The 18175-nt window shown below is 39.2% G+C and overlaps 1 protein-coding gene across 8 annotated transcripts in view; it reads left to right on the forward strand.

Annotated features, from left to right (window-relative positions):
* atp11c (ATPase phospholipid transporting 11C (ATP11C blood group)) overlaps nt 1-18175 on the forward strand; it is a 92844-nt gene that overhangs the window by 33505 nt on the left and 41164 nt on the right. For all 8 annotated transcript variants that reach the window (XR_013548149.1, XR_013548150.1, XM_078412214.1 and 5 more), the window contains exons 4-9: nt 3076-3156; nt 3454-3561; nt 9815-9943; nt 11485-11588; nt 17332-17382; nt 17959-18023. Coding sequence is in view for 6 of the 8 variants with exons in the window: in XM_078412214.1 (XP_078268340.1) it covers nt 3076-3156; nt 3454-3561; nt 9815-9943; nt 11485-11588; nt 17332-17382; nt 17959-18023 (538 nt within the window). In the remaining 2 variants the exon portion in view is untranslated. The remainder of the gene's footprint in view (nt 1-3075; nt 3157-3453; nt 3562-9814; nt 9944-11484; nt 11589-17331; nt 17383-17958; nt 18024-18175) is intronic.

Below are 18175 nucleotides of genomic sequence, written 5' to 3' on the forward strand. Positions count from 1 at the left end.
TTCTTGGCAATAAATCTTATACCGTTGGAAAGCCTGTTTATTTCCCTTTTAAATGGTGCCACATTTGTAAGGAACATGCATTTGTGGGATGAGCAGCAGAGCTGAGTATGTGGGTTGCACCCATGAAAAATCTGCCAAATCTCCTCTGCCAATGCCAAACAGCTTATTCTGCCATTGACTCTTGTTCGGTGTTGTTTGGTGGATTGGATGATTGAAGTCTGAAGAAACAAGACATATTGGCAATTTAACAATTTATTCATTTAATAAACAGGAGCCTCAGTAGCGTGTGGAAGAACCATACACAGCCAGAACAGCCTGGCACCTCCTCCTCATGCTGGTCGCCAGCCTGGTCACACACTGTTGTGGGATGGCATCCCATTCTTCAACCAGCATTTGTCGCAAGTCAGCCAACGTGGTTGTGTTGGTCACTCTGGCACGAACCGCACGCCCAAGCTGATCCCACAAGTGTTCAATGGGGTTGAGGTTAGGACTGCTGGCAGGCCATTCCATCCTCTCCATTCCCAAATTCTGGAGGTAGTCTCTGAGAAACCCTACTCTGTGGGGGCGAGCATTGTCATCTTGGAGGATAGAGTTCGGTCCCAGACTGTGGAGATATGGGATTGTCACTGGTTGCAGAATCTCATCTCGATATCTCTCTGCATTGAGATTGCCTCCAATGATGACAAGCCTCGTTTTTCCAGTGAGGGAGATGCCGCCACACACCATCTCACTGCCTCCACCAAAAGATGTTACTCTATCGGGGCAGCAATCAGCATAGCGTTCTTCGCGTCTTCTCCACACTTTGACCCTATGATCCAACTGCCGTAGGCAGAATCTGGACTCATCGCTGAACATAACGTTCCTCCACATGTTCAGGTTCCAGTGCACGTGTTGCCGACACCAGCGCAAACGGGCCTGACGGTGAAGGGCAGTCATGGCAGGCCTCCTGGCAGCCCTATGAGACCGGAGATAGGCTGCGTGCAGTCTGTTCCGAATTGTCTGGGCAGAGAGCCGTCGGCCATATCGTCCTGCAAACCTTGACTGCAAATCTGTAGAAGACAGCCTACGGTTCCTCAGTGCTGACAGGGTGAGGAAACGGTCTTATTCGGGTGTCGTCTTCTTGGGACGCCCTCTTCGCGGCATGTCTCTGACATCCCCCGTTATATGGAACTTGGCCTTCACTTTGGAGATGGTACTAGGGCTCACTCCAAATAATGCCGCAACTTGGTTTTGCGGAACACCAGCTTGAAGTTGCCCTATCGCACGGGCCCTATCCAGATCAGTCAAACGTGGCATGCCGATTCTTGGAGCAGACACCTACTGACCACTGTAGCAGGGCCCATGCTCACAGATGCTGGCAATCAGGTGCCAATCAGGCACCTGATTGTCAGCACCTGGGGGTACCAGAAGCTTAAAACAAGAGTCAATAGCAACAGCAGAATAAGCTGTTTGGCATTGGCAGAGAAGATTTGGCAATTTTTTCATGGGCGCAACCCATATACAGCTCTGCTGCGCATCCCACAAATGCATGTTCCTTACAAATGTGGCACCATTTAAAAGGGAAATAAACAGGCTTTCCAACGGTATAAGATTTATTGCCAAGAAGCATTGTTACAACAAAGAAATAATCTACCAAACACAAATTTCCTTACTTTTTGTGCTATGTTTATATATATATATATATATATATATATATATATATATTCATTCTCTCACATGTAGAAATGCCCTCTCTACATCCACTCTTCAGCTTCTTGTGTTTCAATCAAATTTTTGTTCATTCATCTAAACTCCAGTGAATACCTTACAATCGGGCTGACGAAAGGTCCCGACCCGAAACATCACTAATTCATGTTCTCCAGAAATCCTGCCTAACCCACTGAATTATTCTAGCATTTTGTCTTTTCCAGTGAATTAAAAACCAGCCCTGATCTGTCCACCCTTTCTTTACAAGATTGTGGGCAGCACAGTGGTGGCAGTGGCGCAGAGGTAGAGTTGGTGCCTTGCTGCGCCAGAGACCTGGGCTCAATCCTAACTACAGGTGCTGCCTGTATGGAATTTGCATGTTCTCCCTGTGACCATGTGGGTTTTCTCCCCGTGCTCTTGGTTCTTCACACATTCCAAAGATGGGCAGGTTAGTATGTTAATTGGCTTCGGTAAATTGTCCCTAGAGTGTAGGATAGAACTAGTTTGTTGCTCGGCACAGACTCGATGGGTCAAATGGCCCGTTTCCAAGCTGTCTCAATAAAACTAAAACTAAAGACATCCCATTCATTCCCTTTATTGGTATAGTAAAACCTTTTCTGAACTTCTTCCCATACCTTATATGCCCATCCCAAATGGGGAGCCCAGTATTCCGAATGTGGTCTCGGTATTGTCCTCTTATAATTATGATACCCTCCATACTTTTATATACAGCTTCTCTATTAAAAATAATTGATCACTTTCTTACAGCTTTCTAAGTATTGTGTGCCTGCATGTTCACCTTTTGTAAATTATGCCTTTAAATGCCCAAATCCCTTTGATTCTCAAAGCTTGCAGCCAATCTTCTTTATGCGAGGATGAGTTACTATATGTAATGTGAGCTCTTATTTTCTCCAGTAATCTTTGCGGTATCTTTGAAATCAGCAATCTTTGAATGCCTTCTGGAAATCTTGACTGGTATATCCATTGTTTTCCAAAGAAATCAATAAATCAATCAAACATGATTTCCCTTTCTTGAACTTCATTAATTAGGATGACTGTCTGATTAATAATGATTTTAATGATAGCTTCTAACATTTTCTCTGATAGATACTAGTCTGTAGTTTCCTGTTTTGTCTCCCTTTTTGAATGGAAAAGTTCCACATGTCATAAAGCAGTTTAATAAAACTAAAAGCCTTTGCAGTAATATCCCAAAGATAAACAGTAGTATTGTGGATCAGTGTAAGTATGCATTTATCTGATTGTTGAAGCAATTATGCTTTACAAGTAGTTTACACAATGTAAATGGTGTGCTGCAGTTTTAAGCACTGTTAACACCACAGTCGTTCTTAATACTGTAAGAGCTAATCTACCTCTTTTTTAAATCCTCAGGTTATTGTTGATACACCAACTAGCCCAGTAACAAGTGGTCTCCCCCTCTTTTTTGTGATTATTGTCACTGCATTCAAACAAGTAAGAAGAAAATTTTTACTTGCAGCAAAATTACTGTTGCTTCGCATATAGGATTAAATATAAAAATTCTGGTTTAATCTTGCTAAGAATAATATTTTTTATTCTTTACACAGTCAACTTCAGGTTTACTCTTAAGAAGTGGGTAGCTTTGCAAGACAACATTGTTGTATTTTACATGTGATTAATTGTGAACTTAAACATTTGTGGTGTACAAGTGTACAGCATAACAGGTAATGCAAAAATGATACAACTTGCTAAACCTATTTACATTTTTCTGTGGGTTTGTACACATTACAGGGCTATGAGGACTGGCTCAGGCATAAAGCAGATAATTCTGTGAATAAAAGCCCTGTCTATATTGTTAATAGAGGACGAATATTGGAAAAACAATGTGAAAAGATTCAGGTAAAATTGATAATTTTAGATTTTTCACAGCATGGATTATTGCATGAAATTTTCTCTCAAAATTTCAGTAATTAAAGTAATTTAGTGTCATACAAAAGTTTCTGCATTTAACTCCAAATTTGTTTTTTCATCAATGATGAGATGCCATTTTATGAAAGGGTATGAAAGGCTCCTTCATGTGTAGTTATCTCTAATAACACAATCTGTGGGCGGCACGGTGGCACAACGGTAGAGTTGCTGCCTTACAGCATTTACAGCGACAGAGACCCGGGTTCGATCCCAGACTACGGTTGCTGTCTGTACGGAGTTTGTACGTTCTCCCAGGGAGCACGTGGGTTTTTTCCGAGATCTTCAGTTTCCTCCCACACTCCAAAGACGTACAGGTTTGTAGGTTAATTGGCTTGGTATAAATGTAGATTATCCCTAGTGTGTGTAGGATAGTGTTAATGTGCAGGGATCGCTGGTCGGCGCAGGCCCAGGGCCTGTTTCCACGCTGTATCTCTAAACTAAACTAAACAATCATTCCTAATAACACCAACCTGTGTATAAAGATGTGTTTTATTCTAATTTTGATTTCTGAGCAAAGTACAGCAAGCACACTTGGGCAAACATTTGTTATGTAATAAAAATTAAGTGAATATTGCACCAACCAATGTTGTTTGGATTTCATAGAACACAGAACAGTACAGCACAATGAGAGGCCCTTCAACCCACATTATCCATGCCAAACATGATGCCAGGTTAAAATAATCTCACATGCCTGCACGTGGTCCACACACCTCCATTCCTTGACTATGGTTTGTGTTTAATCAACATTTGAGTTTCTCTGGGTGCTCCAATTTTTTACCACACTGCAAAGTCGAGCAGGTTTGTAGGTTAATTGGCCTCTGTAAATTGTCCCTCGTGCGAGGGAGTGGATGAATGGAAATAACATGGAGATAGTGTGAATGGGTGATTGATGGTCGGCGTAGACTCGGTGGGCCAAAGTCCTGTTTCAATGTTGTATCTTGCAATCAATCATAAGACCTACTGAGTACTCTACTAAGATTGGGATATTTAACAGATTGGTTAATCTTTATAAAATGAACATAATTGCTGCCTGATATTTTTCCAAATCTTTTTCAAGGAACATGTTGTTTGATCCATGGATTCCTGCTCATAATTTTTAGTCATATTCCCCTGCGCTTTGTAAACTTTCAGGAATTTTCCCCTTAAGATACTTACTTCCTGTTGGCTATGCTTGTGAGTAGTTGCTGTGACAGCTTGATTTTTATTTGGTTTGCATTTAGCAATGGTTCGTGATTCCTGTCATTACAACTTGTAAGCAATATGATTGGCATATTCCTTCCCATGTATCTGAGGTGTTTTTTGCTCTTGAGTAGATTAGCGCATTCTGTTCTTCATCTCTATTGTAATTTATTTCCATTTAAAATATTTTTTATCTTAACATTGCTCTTATCTCATTGGTACTTAAGATTTATTGTTCTTATTCATATATCAACGATTGACCAGTTGAAACATCCAAATAGGACTTAACGTCTAAATAAACACACTTTGCTTTCAACAAATATTCATCTGCAGCAGAAGTTTTCATTTAATGTCATTCATTGAGTGATTATCTTTGATATTTTCCAATGAGACAATGTATTGACCTTGAAGCTGATTCCAGCAAGTTGAGTTGAATGCTTGGTGTATAGTACAAACTGACGTCACTGTTGTTTCCATTTACTTGTCAGCTGAAGGCCAAATTACTTCCATCCAAAATCTGCTTTATTGTAAACTTACATGGGAAGTCAATGTTGAAATGAGTTGAAACTTCCTTTTGTTCATGAAATCTAAACAAACATGGCAAGAAAAGTCTGCCAGGCATGGACCCATTCTGGAAATATTCTTATCAAAACTGTTTAGTCTTCAAAGCTTATTTGAAGTAGTGTTATGAATATATTTTGACTTTGCTTTGAAGTCAGCAAATTTTTGATATTTGCATGATAACTATTTGAGTTTCTATATATTTTTAGAGATTCTATTTATTTCTGTATCTTTGGAGATAGTTTGGATTTTTGTTGTTGTTTAGTTCTTGTGGTCAATTTGTAGTTTTTTTTCTAAACAAAGTAATTTCAAGCAGCCAATTCTTGATATTGTGAATTTTGGTAAATTCTGTAAAGCAGAGTGAAACTTGTTTTCCTATACCTGAATGAGCTGCTGATATAATCTTCCCCACCTCATGTAATCCATATCCCCCCATTCCATGCATATCCATGTGCCTATTTAAAAGCAATTTAAGTGCCACTATCATATCTGCCTCCACTACCACCTCTGGCATCAAGCTCCAGACACCTGTTTAAAAGTAATTTGCCCAATACATTTCCTTTAAGCTTTCCCACTTTCACATTAAAGTTACGCTCTCTGATCTTTGACATTTCATCTTTGGAGGAAAAATGTCCACCACAGCCATCTCATAATTTTACATAGTTCCATATGGTGTACCTTCAGTCACCCACATTCTAGAGAAACCTATCCAAGTTTGTCCAACCTCTTTTTATGACTCGTACAATATTTCATCTTGTACTATTATAATATCTCCACCATGATCCTGCCTGCTCACTCAGACTAATGGATGTTTACAATTTGAGTGCCGTCCTCAGCCCTGAGCTTAGATTCAAACACTACATTTAATCCATCACTAGATGGGCATGAACCCGTTGGGTCCAAACCTCTCCTGCGGGCCCGGCAACCCCCGTTGGGTCTAAACCTCTCCTGCGGACCCGGAACCCTCCATCCAAACCTCTCCTGCGGGCCCGCAACCCTCCCCAACTTGCGACCCGTGGACCCGTTGCCGGCCGGGGAGTCTCCCCCGGGGCCGGGGGTGGGCGACGGGGGAGAGGAAAGGGAAGAGGGAGCCACTCACCCCGGCTGCAGGCGGCCAGAGCGACCCGTGGACCCATTGGGTGCAAACCTGTCCTGCAGTGGCAGCCCGACGGCGACGGCCATTGCCTTGCAGCGGCGGCAGCGCTCCCCCCACGTGGGGCCAGGAACAGCAACCAATCAGGCGTCGAGCGGTAGATTGGAGCCAATCAGTCAACCCCACATGGGGGGGAGCGGCAGGAGGCAATCGGGATGCGCCGGACCCCAGGTGGGAGGCGGTTGGTAGTGCCAATCAAATTTATTAAAGTTTAAAAAGTGAATAACTTTTAAAATATAACAACCATTTGAAATGCAGGCCAATGGTGAGTAAGGTGAGCCTATAATTGTTGCGCTATCGTGTACCGTTTTGGCTGTATTTTGAAACCAAACTGATATACAAGATGAGAGTTTCAGTAATATTTATAGATATCAAGACATTCATTACTTCAGTATTACTATTTATAGCATGTCCACTGCTTCATTGTTGGCCGAGCCTTTTTATTGTTTTTTCCTTAAACCAGCCATAAACTTTGGAAATCAGACCTTTTGATCTGAAATGTTATCTATGATCGTCATTTATAACTTTAAACAAGTCGCCCTATATTCTTCTAAATTGTTGCAAATATAAGCAGAATCATCCAAGTCCATATATGAGTCCCAGAAATTAGTCTAGTGAACCTTTATTGCACTCCTTTAATAACAAAAGCATATTTCCTTAGATAAAGAAACCAGAACAACATCCAATATTCAAGGTATTGTCTTATCAAGGGCGTGTAATTGCATTGAAATATTCCTGGTCCTGTAATCAATTCCTCTCACTGTGAAGGCAAACATAGATTTGTTGCCTTAATCGCCTTCTGCATCTGCATGTTTACAATGTGATCCCACCACCAGATGCAGCTTCACCTCCCCACCGTTTTATTGCTTTCTGCATGCACCATGGTTTGTTCATGACTGTCTCCAACTACATAGTTTGCTCATTCTCCCTCTAGGCTATTTCTCTTGCAGCCTGAGGAGGTGCAATGTTTAACCATACATCTCTTGCCTGCATTCAGGGGCCTAAGCAGCCCTTCCAGGTGAGACAGATTCACCCGCACAACCTCCAACCTTATCTTCTGCATTTCAGTGCTCTCAATGTGGTCTTCTCTACGTTAGTGAGACAAAACACAGATGATGTGACTGCTTTGCTGAGCTCTAATCTACAATGGTCCTCCAGCACTGCTTTTTGATCAACATTCTAGCATCTCCATCTACTATCAGTAAAATGATCTCTTTTAGGGCTAGTTTTGAGTCTAAACCCACATTGAAGAGCTTCGAGTATAACTTGTGAAACTTCTTTAGAGTAAGCTTGTTCAAAATACCACTGACTTTCCTGAAGATTCCATCTCGTTGTTCTGCAGTCACTTGTGTCTCCGTATCATTGCTCCACTGCAAAAACTCCTGAAAGTAATGCCTCATTTGGAGAAATCCTCCTTTCTTCAGGAGTTCTGTGAGACCCATCTCTTGCTGCTTCCCCCTTTGATTCCTGTTGCTCTCCTGCTCTTCAACAATGTTCTGACCAAGACTGGCTACTACAGACACGTCCTTCCTGGCACCCATGCTTCTTCATTTCACCTCTAGCCTTTTGCTACCTCCACCCATTCTGCTAATTGGGTGGCTAGCAATCTCTGTGCAACACTATGTACAGGTTTCGAGTTTGTCTTTCCCATGCTTTTACATGTCTCATGGAGACTGCCCGGCGTATCAGACAATGCTCCAAGGATTTCTATGTATATGCTAACCAGCTTTAGGCTCGGTGGTCCAGCAGTAGAGTTACTGCTTTGCAGCCCCAGAGAGCCGGGTTTGATCCTAACTGTGGGTGCTGTCTGTATGGAGTTTCCACGTTCTCCCCGTGACTGCATGGGTTTTCTCCGGTACTCCGATTTCCTCCCACATTCCAAAGACGTTCAGGTTTGTAGGTTAATTGGCTTCAGTAAAAATTGTAAATTGTCCCTAGTGTGTTGGATAGTGCTAGTGTACAGGGTGATCACTGGACGCAGCGGACTGGATGGGCCGAACGGCCTGTTTCTGCGCTATACCTCTAAACCAAACAGCTTTCATATAAAGCCAGCCCCATTGTATTTAAAATTTCTCCGGAACAATACCAGTAAGCAAACTTTCTTGGATACCTCGATTGAACCAGCCCTTTCTGACAGCCAAGCTCATGATCACAAACATCCTGCATTTCAGGTGACTCGACCTGTGGGCACAAGTCTCTTGTTGCAGTTGATGCTTGTCACCTTTGGAGGGTGGAGCGGCAGTATATTGCTATTTACGTGGTATGCCTGCTACAATTGAATTGCTGTGCATGCATAAACTGAATACAGATTAATATTAGGTTCATGTGTTGCTGACTAGGGATTTAATTAAAGTGAATGTGGTGGATAGAGCAGAGAGTGATGGTACTTTATTTTTGCAGTTGTTTCTTGATGACCTTTATTTAATAATAATAATAATAATAATAATACATTACATTTATATAGCGCTTTTCATATACTCAAAGACACTTTACAGGGATTTAGAGAACATAGGGAAGTGAATAAATAGATAAATAAGTAAACGAACAGAGAAAGGAGACAGAGGGTGGGGTGACCTTCAGTGGTTGAAGGCAGTACTGAATAGGTGAAACTTAAGTGATGTTTTGAATGTGGTGACCGTACATAGACAATGACTCTGCATACGGACCTTAAACATTTTTGGCACTAGGGTTCGGCCCTTGGGAATGACTTCTGTCATTGATCTCGCTAACCTCCTTCCTCTTAATGCTACTTACCTAAGCCAGGAAGCTAGCAAGGGTGATCATTTGCTTGATGTCTTTAACAATGCTTACTTTGATGTCAAGGTCAGCACTGTTTTTGGTGCTCAACAACTTGCTCTTTGATTTGCACCACTTGCTAAAATGAATGCTCTTGAGCTTAACCTTTTGGGAGGTACAACCACGATCTTTAGTACAGTAGGTTACTTCCAGCTGAAAATGTGTGTATTTAATGTGATAATATGTAAAGAAACTTGATTGGCACTTTGAGCTAAATGCTCCTCCATTAGAAGAATTTTCAGCAAATGGGTGGCTGAATTTCTGGGGCAAGAACATGAACTGATCTCAAATGGACATTGCACTAAATTAGAATTGTTATTGAGGTATTTGATCTGATGTCCTTGTTTCAATCATTTGTTTCTGGAAGTCAAGCATCGATAAAGCAAAACATGGAAGTTCAACATTTTATAATGTTGGATTAGGCAACATTTGATTTTATAGGAACTAATTACATTGATGTCTGAGGCAAAGAAAAATGTTTTCAATTCTCTTCAGGTTGGAGATATTGTTTGTGTGAAGGAAGATGAGACGTTCCCATGTGATCTCATCCTTCTGTCGTCAAGCAGAGAAGATGGTACATGCTATGTTACCACTGCTAGTTTGGATGGGGAGTCAAGTCAAAAGGTAAAGCACGTCACTCAATGAAAGTATTCCAGTCTAAATCTTCTACATCGATATATTCTGCTTAAGGGCCATGAAGACACTTGTAGCTTTACAATAATTTCAATGCCATGGATCTGAAATATGCCCAGCAGTTGCAAAGTATCAAAACTTTGTGCAGTAGGAAGAAAATAGCAGACAACATTCCGATACAATATATTTAGCTCATCAATAAAACTTCAAAAGGAAATGAGCCATTTTATAAATAATAACTGGCATGTTAGTTTCTGAACCAGTAATTATCTAAAATTTAATTTATCAGAGTTTCACATGTGTAATTTCAACCCAGGGAATAGCACCAATCTTTAACCAGGCTTGAAACTACAGTTGAGGATTCATGCTGTTTTGTCTTGTCTTTTGTCTTGCTTTGCCTCTAGTCTTTTAGAACGGAATGAAGCGTGCCCCTGGTTCCTTCCTGTCGAAAAGGCCATTATATAACAGAGTGCTATTTTCAACCAACAAATAGAATATGGAGGAGACTTAGTTTTATGTTCTCCCCATCTAATGGATTAATATCCCAATATTGTTTTTGCTAGTTTAAAATGCATCTGTGAAACATCAGAATCATTTTACAGAATTAAAGATGCATATAAATTGATGTAAACAATTGTTGCCTCTATTGTTGTGCGAGTTGCTCAGCATGTTTGATTAGATTTACTATTCAGATGCATCCTTATTTATCTGGAACAAAAGTTCTGAAATGGACATCTCCTGTGCTTTAAATTTTCATGGTTCCATAATTTTATCCTTAAAAGCACCAAATTGTCCAACAGTTGTGCACTCTCCCTGCTGGGGTGCCAGTTTTTTGACAATGAATTACTTATTATTTTATTCTGTGGTTTCCTTGGTTATCAGCCACTTTTTTTGCCAAATATCCCCAACTTCCAAATTTTGTAACATCAATTGCCATTAAACTGTCTTTCAACTTGATTCATTTATATTTTAGACAATAGACAATAGGTGCAGGAGGAGGCCATTCGGCCCTTCGAGCCAGCACCGCCATTCAATGTGATCATGGCTGATCATTCTCAATCAGTACCCTGTTCCTGCCTTCTCCCTATACCCACTGACTCCGCTATCCTTAAGAGCTCTATCTAGCTCTCTCTTGAATGCATTCAGAGAATTGGCCTCCACTGCCTTCTGAGGCAGAGAATTCCACAGTTTCACAACTCTCTGACTGAAAAAGTTTTTCAGTTCATCTCAGTAAGGCCTACCCCTTATTCTTAAACTGTGGCCCCTTGTTCTGGACTCCCCCAACATTGGGAACATGTTTCCCGCCTCTAACATGTCCAACCCCTTAATAATCTTATACGTTTCGATAAGATCTCCTCTCATCCTTCTAAATTCCAGTGTATACAAGCCTAGTCGCTCCAGTCTTTCAACATATGATAGTCCCGCCATTCCGGGAATTAACCTAGTAAACCTACGCTGCACGCCCACAATAGCAAGAATTTTTAATTGGTTCTTTACATATTAATTAAACCTTTCGAAAATTTCTTCACCAGACATATGTTACTGTGCCGGACACCAATGCCTTCCGTACCGACAAGGAAATAGATTCTTTGATTGCCAGAATTGACTGTGAACAACCTCAGCCTGACCTTTATAAGTAAGTTGTTTTATGTTTGCTAGACATAATCAGCTGTGTTTTCAATTTTATGTACTACCTCACGAAGATCTGGCCTTGGATGGATGAAGAACACAGCTTCATAAAGTTGAGATGCACATGTTATTCCTGTATTACCTTGATGGAGATAAAAGGGTTGAGTGGTCAAAATATATATAAAAATAAATGATTTGATGAGTACATTTAAAGAAATGCATTCATCTCTTGAGGGAAAAATCGAGAACAAGACTACTCAACAGCAAAATCCGAAAGCACTTCCACTCTTTGGGCAGTAGAAATCTGATGCACTGCTCCAAACAACTTAAAGAAGAAATACCAATGGGAAACCACAGACTGAGTACTGGGAAATTGTTTGCTATTGCTATTGGATTTACAAAAATGAGGGCATAGCGTGGGCAAGCAAAAGGGACCATATATGTAATGTAATTCATTAATCTAAGGAGGTGGTGCCAATAATATTTATTGATCTTTTTGTTTTGAAAATAATAAATAACTGGCTGAATATAGTAATTGTATATTTTCTTACCACATGAAGGGTGACCTCGGGAATGAATTGGTTCCTTTTACACCGACTTTGCATTTATGTAGCAATTCTTGTGTGAGGGAACATCCCAAACCACTTCACAGGAGGATCTTGAGGCACAAATGGACTCTAAACTATTTAAAGAGGATTATAGAATCAAAATAGTTGTGGGAAAGAATTCCAGAACTTGGTGCTTCTATGGCTGACAGCTCTGTCACCAGTGATGAGGTGAAGGCAGATTTATACAAGAGGCAGAGTAAAAAGAGAAAAAATCTTAATTTGAATATTGTAACACTGAAAACCTCAAAATTCATGGAAGACTGTGAATTAATTTGTTTCTGAATTTTAAGGATTTGGTGGACCAGAGTCATTGAAGCAAGTACTGGTGATGGATAAATGTAGTCTGGAATATGGCTAGCAAAATGTTGGATGAGTTCTACTTTATAGGGGGATTGAAGGCTGACTGAGCGAGTATGATAATAGTCAGTTATGTAGATAGGAGTGTTTCAGTTGCAGATGGTGTGAGGCAGAGGGAAAAATGGTTGTTACTAAAATGGACAGAAAGAATCTGGAAAAGCGCTGTGGTCAGAATCTTGCAATATAGAACGTTAAGGCTCTAACTAAACAGTCAGATTTGTCTTTGCAGATAACGGTAATTTCACTTTATGAAATATAATATCCTTTTTGATAGAAATTTGGCTTCAAAGAAGTTTTCCCATTTGTGTGAAGGTGAACAGGTATTTTTCCCATGAAAAGATTACAACCACAAACTGTTTAAAATGTGTCAGAAGTTGTTAGTGTTTGATTTCCTATAAACTAACAGTAAATTGTCAAGTGATTCATGCTTGCATATTTGGTGATTATATTTGCCAAATTTTGTTTACTTAGCATTCATCATAAAAGATTATAGAATCATAAATCTTGACAATATAATTTATTTCTATCTCAGATTTTTATGCAGTGCTGATTCTTTCCAGAAAGACAATTGCTTGAAATAAATTGTATGATACCAAATATAACAAATGCAATTTTATTTATATGGTGCTTTTTTGCTCTCAAGATATCTTACCCGGAAATTTTTTATTTTTTAAATAACCTGTATTAGTGTATTACAGGTATTAGTGTAATGTGACCAAAATATTAAAAGTGCTCTTGAGAGAGCTGCTGTCAATAACAATAAAAGCTTTTTAATTTTAGCCAAAGGCGATTTTAATTCTATGATGGCTGATAGCTGATGGCTGTTAGTATTGTGACCTACTAAATTATTTATACACTCTATAATAAAAAGTTCACAAATGGAACCTGTGCTCATTCTGTTTTCTGGGCAAAAGAGAAGCAGTAGAGATGCATCTAAACCATTTTTTTCCATTCTGTACAATTATCTATTTCTTTCCTCTGAGAATCTATTCTGAAACTTGATTAAATCTGGTTTCTAAGTTTTGCATTTTGTTGGTTGTGGTGGTTACACTTGTTGTGAATGATATTCTCTGGTACCATGGTCTAGGTTTAATTTACCAGAGACCTTTCACTCTGAGATATGTTTTTAATTTTTAATTTTGGTTCCATTGTGGGTTTTGTAAATTAGCAGCTTGTTCAAATACCTTTCCTTTGCAGCCATATAGAAATGAGTTTCCATTAGCATTGAAGTCATTGATCAAATATTGTATTTCCATAATTGAGAACAAAACGTGGATTAGATGGTCTGTGTTTATACTCTACGTTCGTGTTAGTGAGGAATGATCTGTTAGTGAAGCTTTTGTCAATAGGCATGCCTACATTTGTGTTCTAATTGTTTTGGTGTTTTAAAAGTTCAGTAGACATTTTGATGAATTGTTAATTTACTGGATAACATGAAAGAGCAATGTTTTTGAGTTGCAGAGCCAACACTGACCAAGATACTGATACAGACCAGATGTAATCGTGTTGAATATCAAAATAAACCAACTGCTGAAGAAATGATAGGGCCCTGGGAAGTGTTGTAGACCAGAGGGACCTAGACATGCGAAACATAGTTCCTGGAAAATGGCGACACAGGTATACATCGTGATGAAGAAGGCATTTGGCACACTTGCTTGTATCAGTCAGGGTATTGAGTACGGGAGTTGTGACATGTTATCGCTGCACAAGATGTGGGTAAAGTCACATTTGGAGTACTGTGGACAATTCTGGTTGCCCTTCTATAGAAAGTATGGCGGTTAACTGAAAAGGTGCAAAATACTTTACAAGGATATTACCAGATGTGGTGATGTTGAGTTATTAGGAGAGGTTGGATAGGCTAGGACTTTGTCCCTTGAGCGTAGGAGGCTGAGGGGTGACCTTGTAGAGCATACCAATCATGAGGGGCATGGGTAGGGTGCATAGCCAAGGGTAGTGTGAGTCCAAAACTAGAGACAATAGGTTTAAGGTAAAAGGAGAAAGGTATAAAGAGAGCTGAGGAACAACTATTTGCCTCAGTGGATGGTGCGTTTACAGAACAACCTATCCGAGGTAGTGGGAGAGGAGGATGCAATGAAGACATGTAAGAGACACTTGGATGGTAGATGCATGGAAAAGATTTGGAGGGATATGAGCTAGGTACAGACAAATGGCTCAGTTAGGTAAGTCGGTCGACATTGATGAGTTGGGTCAAAGGGCCTGTTTCCATGCTGTATAGCTCAATGACTTTGACTCCAAGAACATGGGAGCAAAACCAGGATCACTTGTTTTCATTCCTCATTAGTTTATTTGTTTGTGAAAGATTTCTTTACCTTTCGTATGCTAGTAGATGTGATAATTTAATCACCCAAACCTTTTTCACCAACTGAGATTTCCTGTCCATGTAAATTAACTTACAGACTTATTCTGTCAGTGGTTTGTTATACTTCAATAATAATATGATAATATTTTGTCTCTCTTCCCCAGAGGATCCACCTGACATTAGGATTTATTACTAAATATCCCCTCACATCATGTAGGGGATGTAGGATTTTAAATAGCACTCTTTATTTGTTGACATATTATTCACAATATTCACACTTGGTTTGCTATTGTGGTTCTGTTTTTAATGTAAATTTCCAACCTTGCAATAAGACTATGTTTACTGGAGCGATCTCAAACATGATTCATCTTTCAGGAGCCGACTGTAGTAGTCTTTGGGAGTTATGCCCAGTTTTAGAGAATTCTGTAATTACTGGGATGACTGCAAGATTAACTCATCTCCACATTCGTCTACTCATTTTTTTTCTGTTCTTCTGCATGTAATTACCTTTTTCTTTGTGTTGCCAACAGTCGCAAATTATTAGCATTGTAGATGCAAAATAAATCTCAGGCAGGGAATCGACCAGTGAATTATTTACAGGGTGATGGAAGATAGGTATTTTTTCTGAGGGTTGGTACAGGAGCCACGGATTCTCTTTGTATTTGGATGGACGCAAGTATTATCAATAAATTTTGAAATTAGGTATTGTAAACTGAGGAGAATAATTAAGGAATCTAGTTTTATGCTGATGCGTTGTGTGAATGCATCCCTACATAATTTAATGCAGTGGTCCAAAGTGATGTTTTGAAGGAAGGATAAAGTGGGGTGGTCTATAAGATGCAATTGTAAAGTGGGTGCAGGAGCACAGAGACCTGGATATGTATGTGCATATAACTGAGTGTTTGCAAAAAATGTTGCGAAAAGTGTAAAAGATCCTGTGATTGCAAGGAATATAAAATCAAGAAAGTTCTATAGATCGATTCATTTCTCGAGAATTTGATTATTTACAGACACATCTGGAGAACCCATGCATCAGTATTATTACAGTACTGTGTTATGTAGAACTAAAATGCTGCAGCTTCATGGTATTTTTGTTTTTCTTAAACTGTAGTTAATTTGTAAGGGTTGCATTTGGTGAGAAAAAACAAAGACTCTTCAGACCAAGAATTTACGACTTGAAACATAAACTCTGTCTCTTTCCTCAGAGGCTGCCTGACCTGCTGAGTGAGGGTTTAAAGCATTTTCTGTTTTTATTTCAGATATCCATCATTTGCACTTTTTTTTGATAAAGCACTGTTCCCTTCTCCCATTGTGACCTATTAAGCTGCACTTCATTGTAGGAAAGGTTGGGATGAGCTGTTATGTTCCTGCAATTGACTATAGCTCTCCATGCGCCAAGTGAATAGTGGCCATTTGGAGTAATGAAACCCTCTCTGGGTGAGAGATGGGGATGGGGTAATGGACTTTTCTTGTTCATGTGATGGAAAGGAAAGAGGAAGTTTGTAAAAACAAGATTTCACTGGCATAATGATGAAAATCAGCAGAAATCATAAATCAGTTTCTAACAGTAAAACATTAATTCTCATGACATGCTTGATGCTCTATAGTTTATAGAACTATCTGCTCTATAGTTTTGAATTATTTTAAAGATTGTGCATCTTTCCTTTATAACCAAATGCAGCAGTGAATTTGACCACGACAAGCTCCTACAGATGGAAAATGTGATGAATATTTTTGATGGTTTGGTTTTTGCATTTGCACTAATACTGTCCATGCCCAAGAAGAACTTCATACCCTAATCATGCATGTGGAGTTCAGTCAATGTCTCATCTAAAGAGTAGCAATTGCTCTCCCTCAATGTTGCTTTAACATTTTTTACTCATTCATTGTTCTTGGAAAATACTTCAAACCTACAACTTTTCCACTTAACCAAGAATGTTAACAGTTGTGCCAACGGACAGGAAAAAACAGCTTTGTGGTAAATGTCAAAACCAGGGTTGAAAGTAAAAGTGCAAGGTCAGATGCAAATAAAGACGGGAAAAAAATCATTTTTAGCGTGGTGTATTTTGAGGTCGAGTTTAAATATGAGCTGCAACAGATTGATTTGATTATATTCCATAGCAAATCATTATTGAATGGCCACATCCGTAGGCGGTTGTTTCTGATGCTGCATGTGTATACATTTTCCGTGGTTTTGTTTGGTAATATTGAAAATTGGTTAAATGCCACCCGAAATGTTTATTGTCTCGCCATCGTCCAAAACAAACTGGTATGTGTATTGCAAATTTTGGGAATTTGAGATGAGGTCACTTTAATTCAGTGACTGATCCAGTCATTGAAACAGAAGCACATCAATGCATTATTTTGGCAACTGCCATTACTCTCAAGGAAAGATGTATTTTGCTTTTGTATTTAAAATCAAATTCTTGGGTTTAAAAAAACACTAATGTGGAATTTGATTTCAGGTTTGTTGGACGAATTCATGTTTTCAGTGATAAACAAGAGCCAGTTGCAAGGTAAATGTTACATGTGAATGGTTGCTCTTTACTTATGTAATTTATGACTGTTGAATTAAAACACTTTCAGGTTTCTAAACGCAGTTATCTGGATGTATGTATTCTCTTAAGTTCAAAAATAAAACGTTGCCGAAAATTTTATTTGATATTGTAATCCAAATTGGTGGTCCCATTTATCAAATGTTAGCTTTGAAAGCTTCATAGTGCAATCTAAAGGAATATTTGTTTGATTATTAATACTCCTACAGTACAATATAAATTTTATGCAGATAAATCTGCAATTATGCTGACTAAAATTCATCCAGTTATACCCACCTTGAAAAATACAAATCCTTTGCACCATGGGATGCAACAGCTTTGCTATACTTGTACTCATTTACAGCAGTCAGTGATGGGGTGTTTAAAATATGTCTGCAGATACTGAGTAGCTTGGTTGGTCAAAGACAAGTTTTCAGAAGTATGTGCAGACGCTCTTGCCCAAGTTCCTGACTGACTTGGATCAAGAGATATTCCAGCTGTTTGTTCAGATTATTTCCTACCTTAAATCTGAAATTGAGCTTTGCCTATTTATGTTAGATCTTTGGGTCCTGAGAACCTGCTGCTGAGAGGAGCGACCTTGAAAAACACTGACAAGATATATGGTAAATTTGTATGCCTAAATATGAACATAATTGTATTTACGTAAAGCATTAGAAAACCCTCAGTTATGTTTAATCTTTCTAGAAGATCTGCTTCATTGTGAAACCTTTATGCTCTCTGCGAGGCTGTATACTCCAGAACTAAAGCTATTTTT

The sequence above is a fragment of the Rhinoraja longicauda genome, chromosome 15 (assembly GCF_053455715.1).
Source record: "Rhinoraja longicauda isolate Sanriku21f chromosome 15, sRhiLon1.1, whole genome shotgun sequence".
Lineage (NCBI taxonomy): Eukaryota > Metazoa > Chordata > Chondrichthyes > Rajiformes > Arhynchobatidae > Rhinoraja > Rhinoraja longicauda.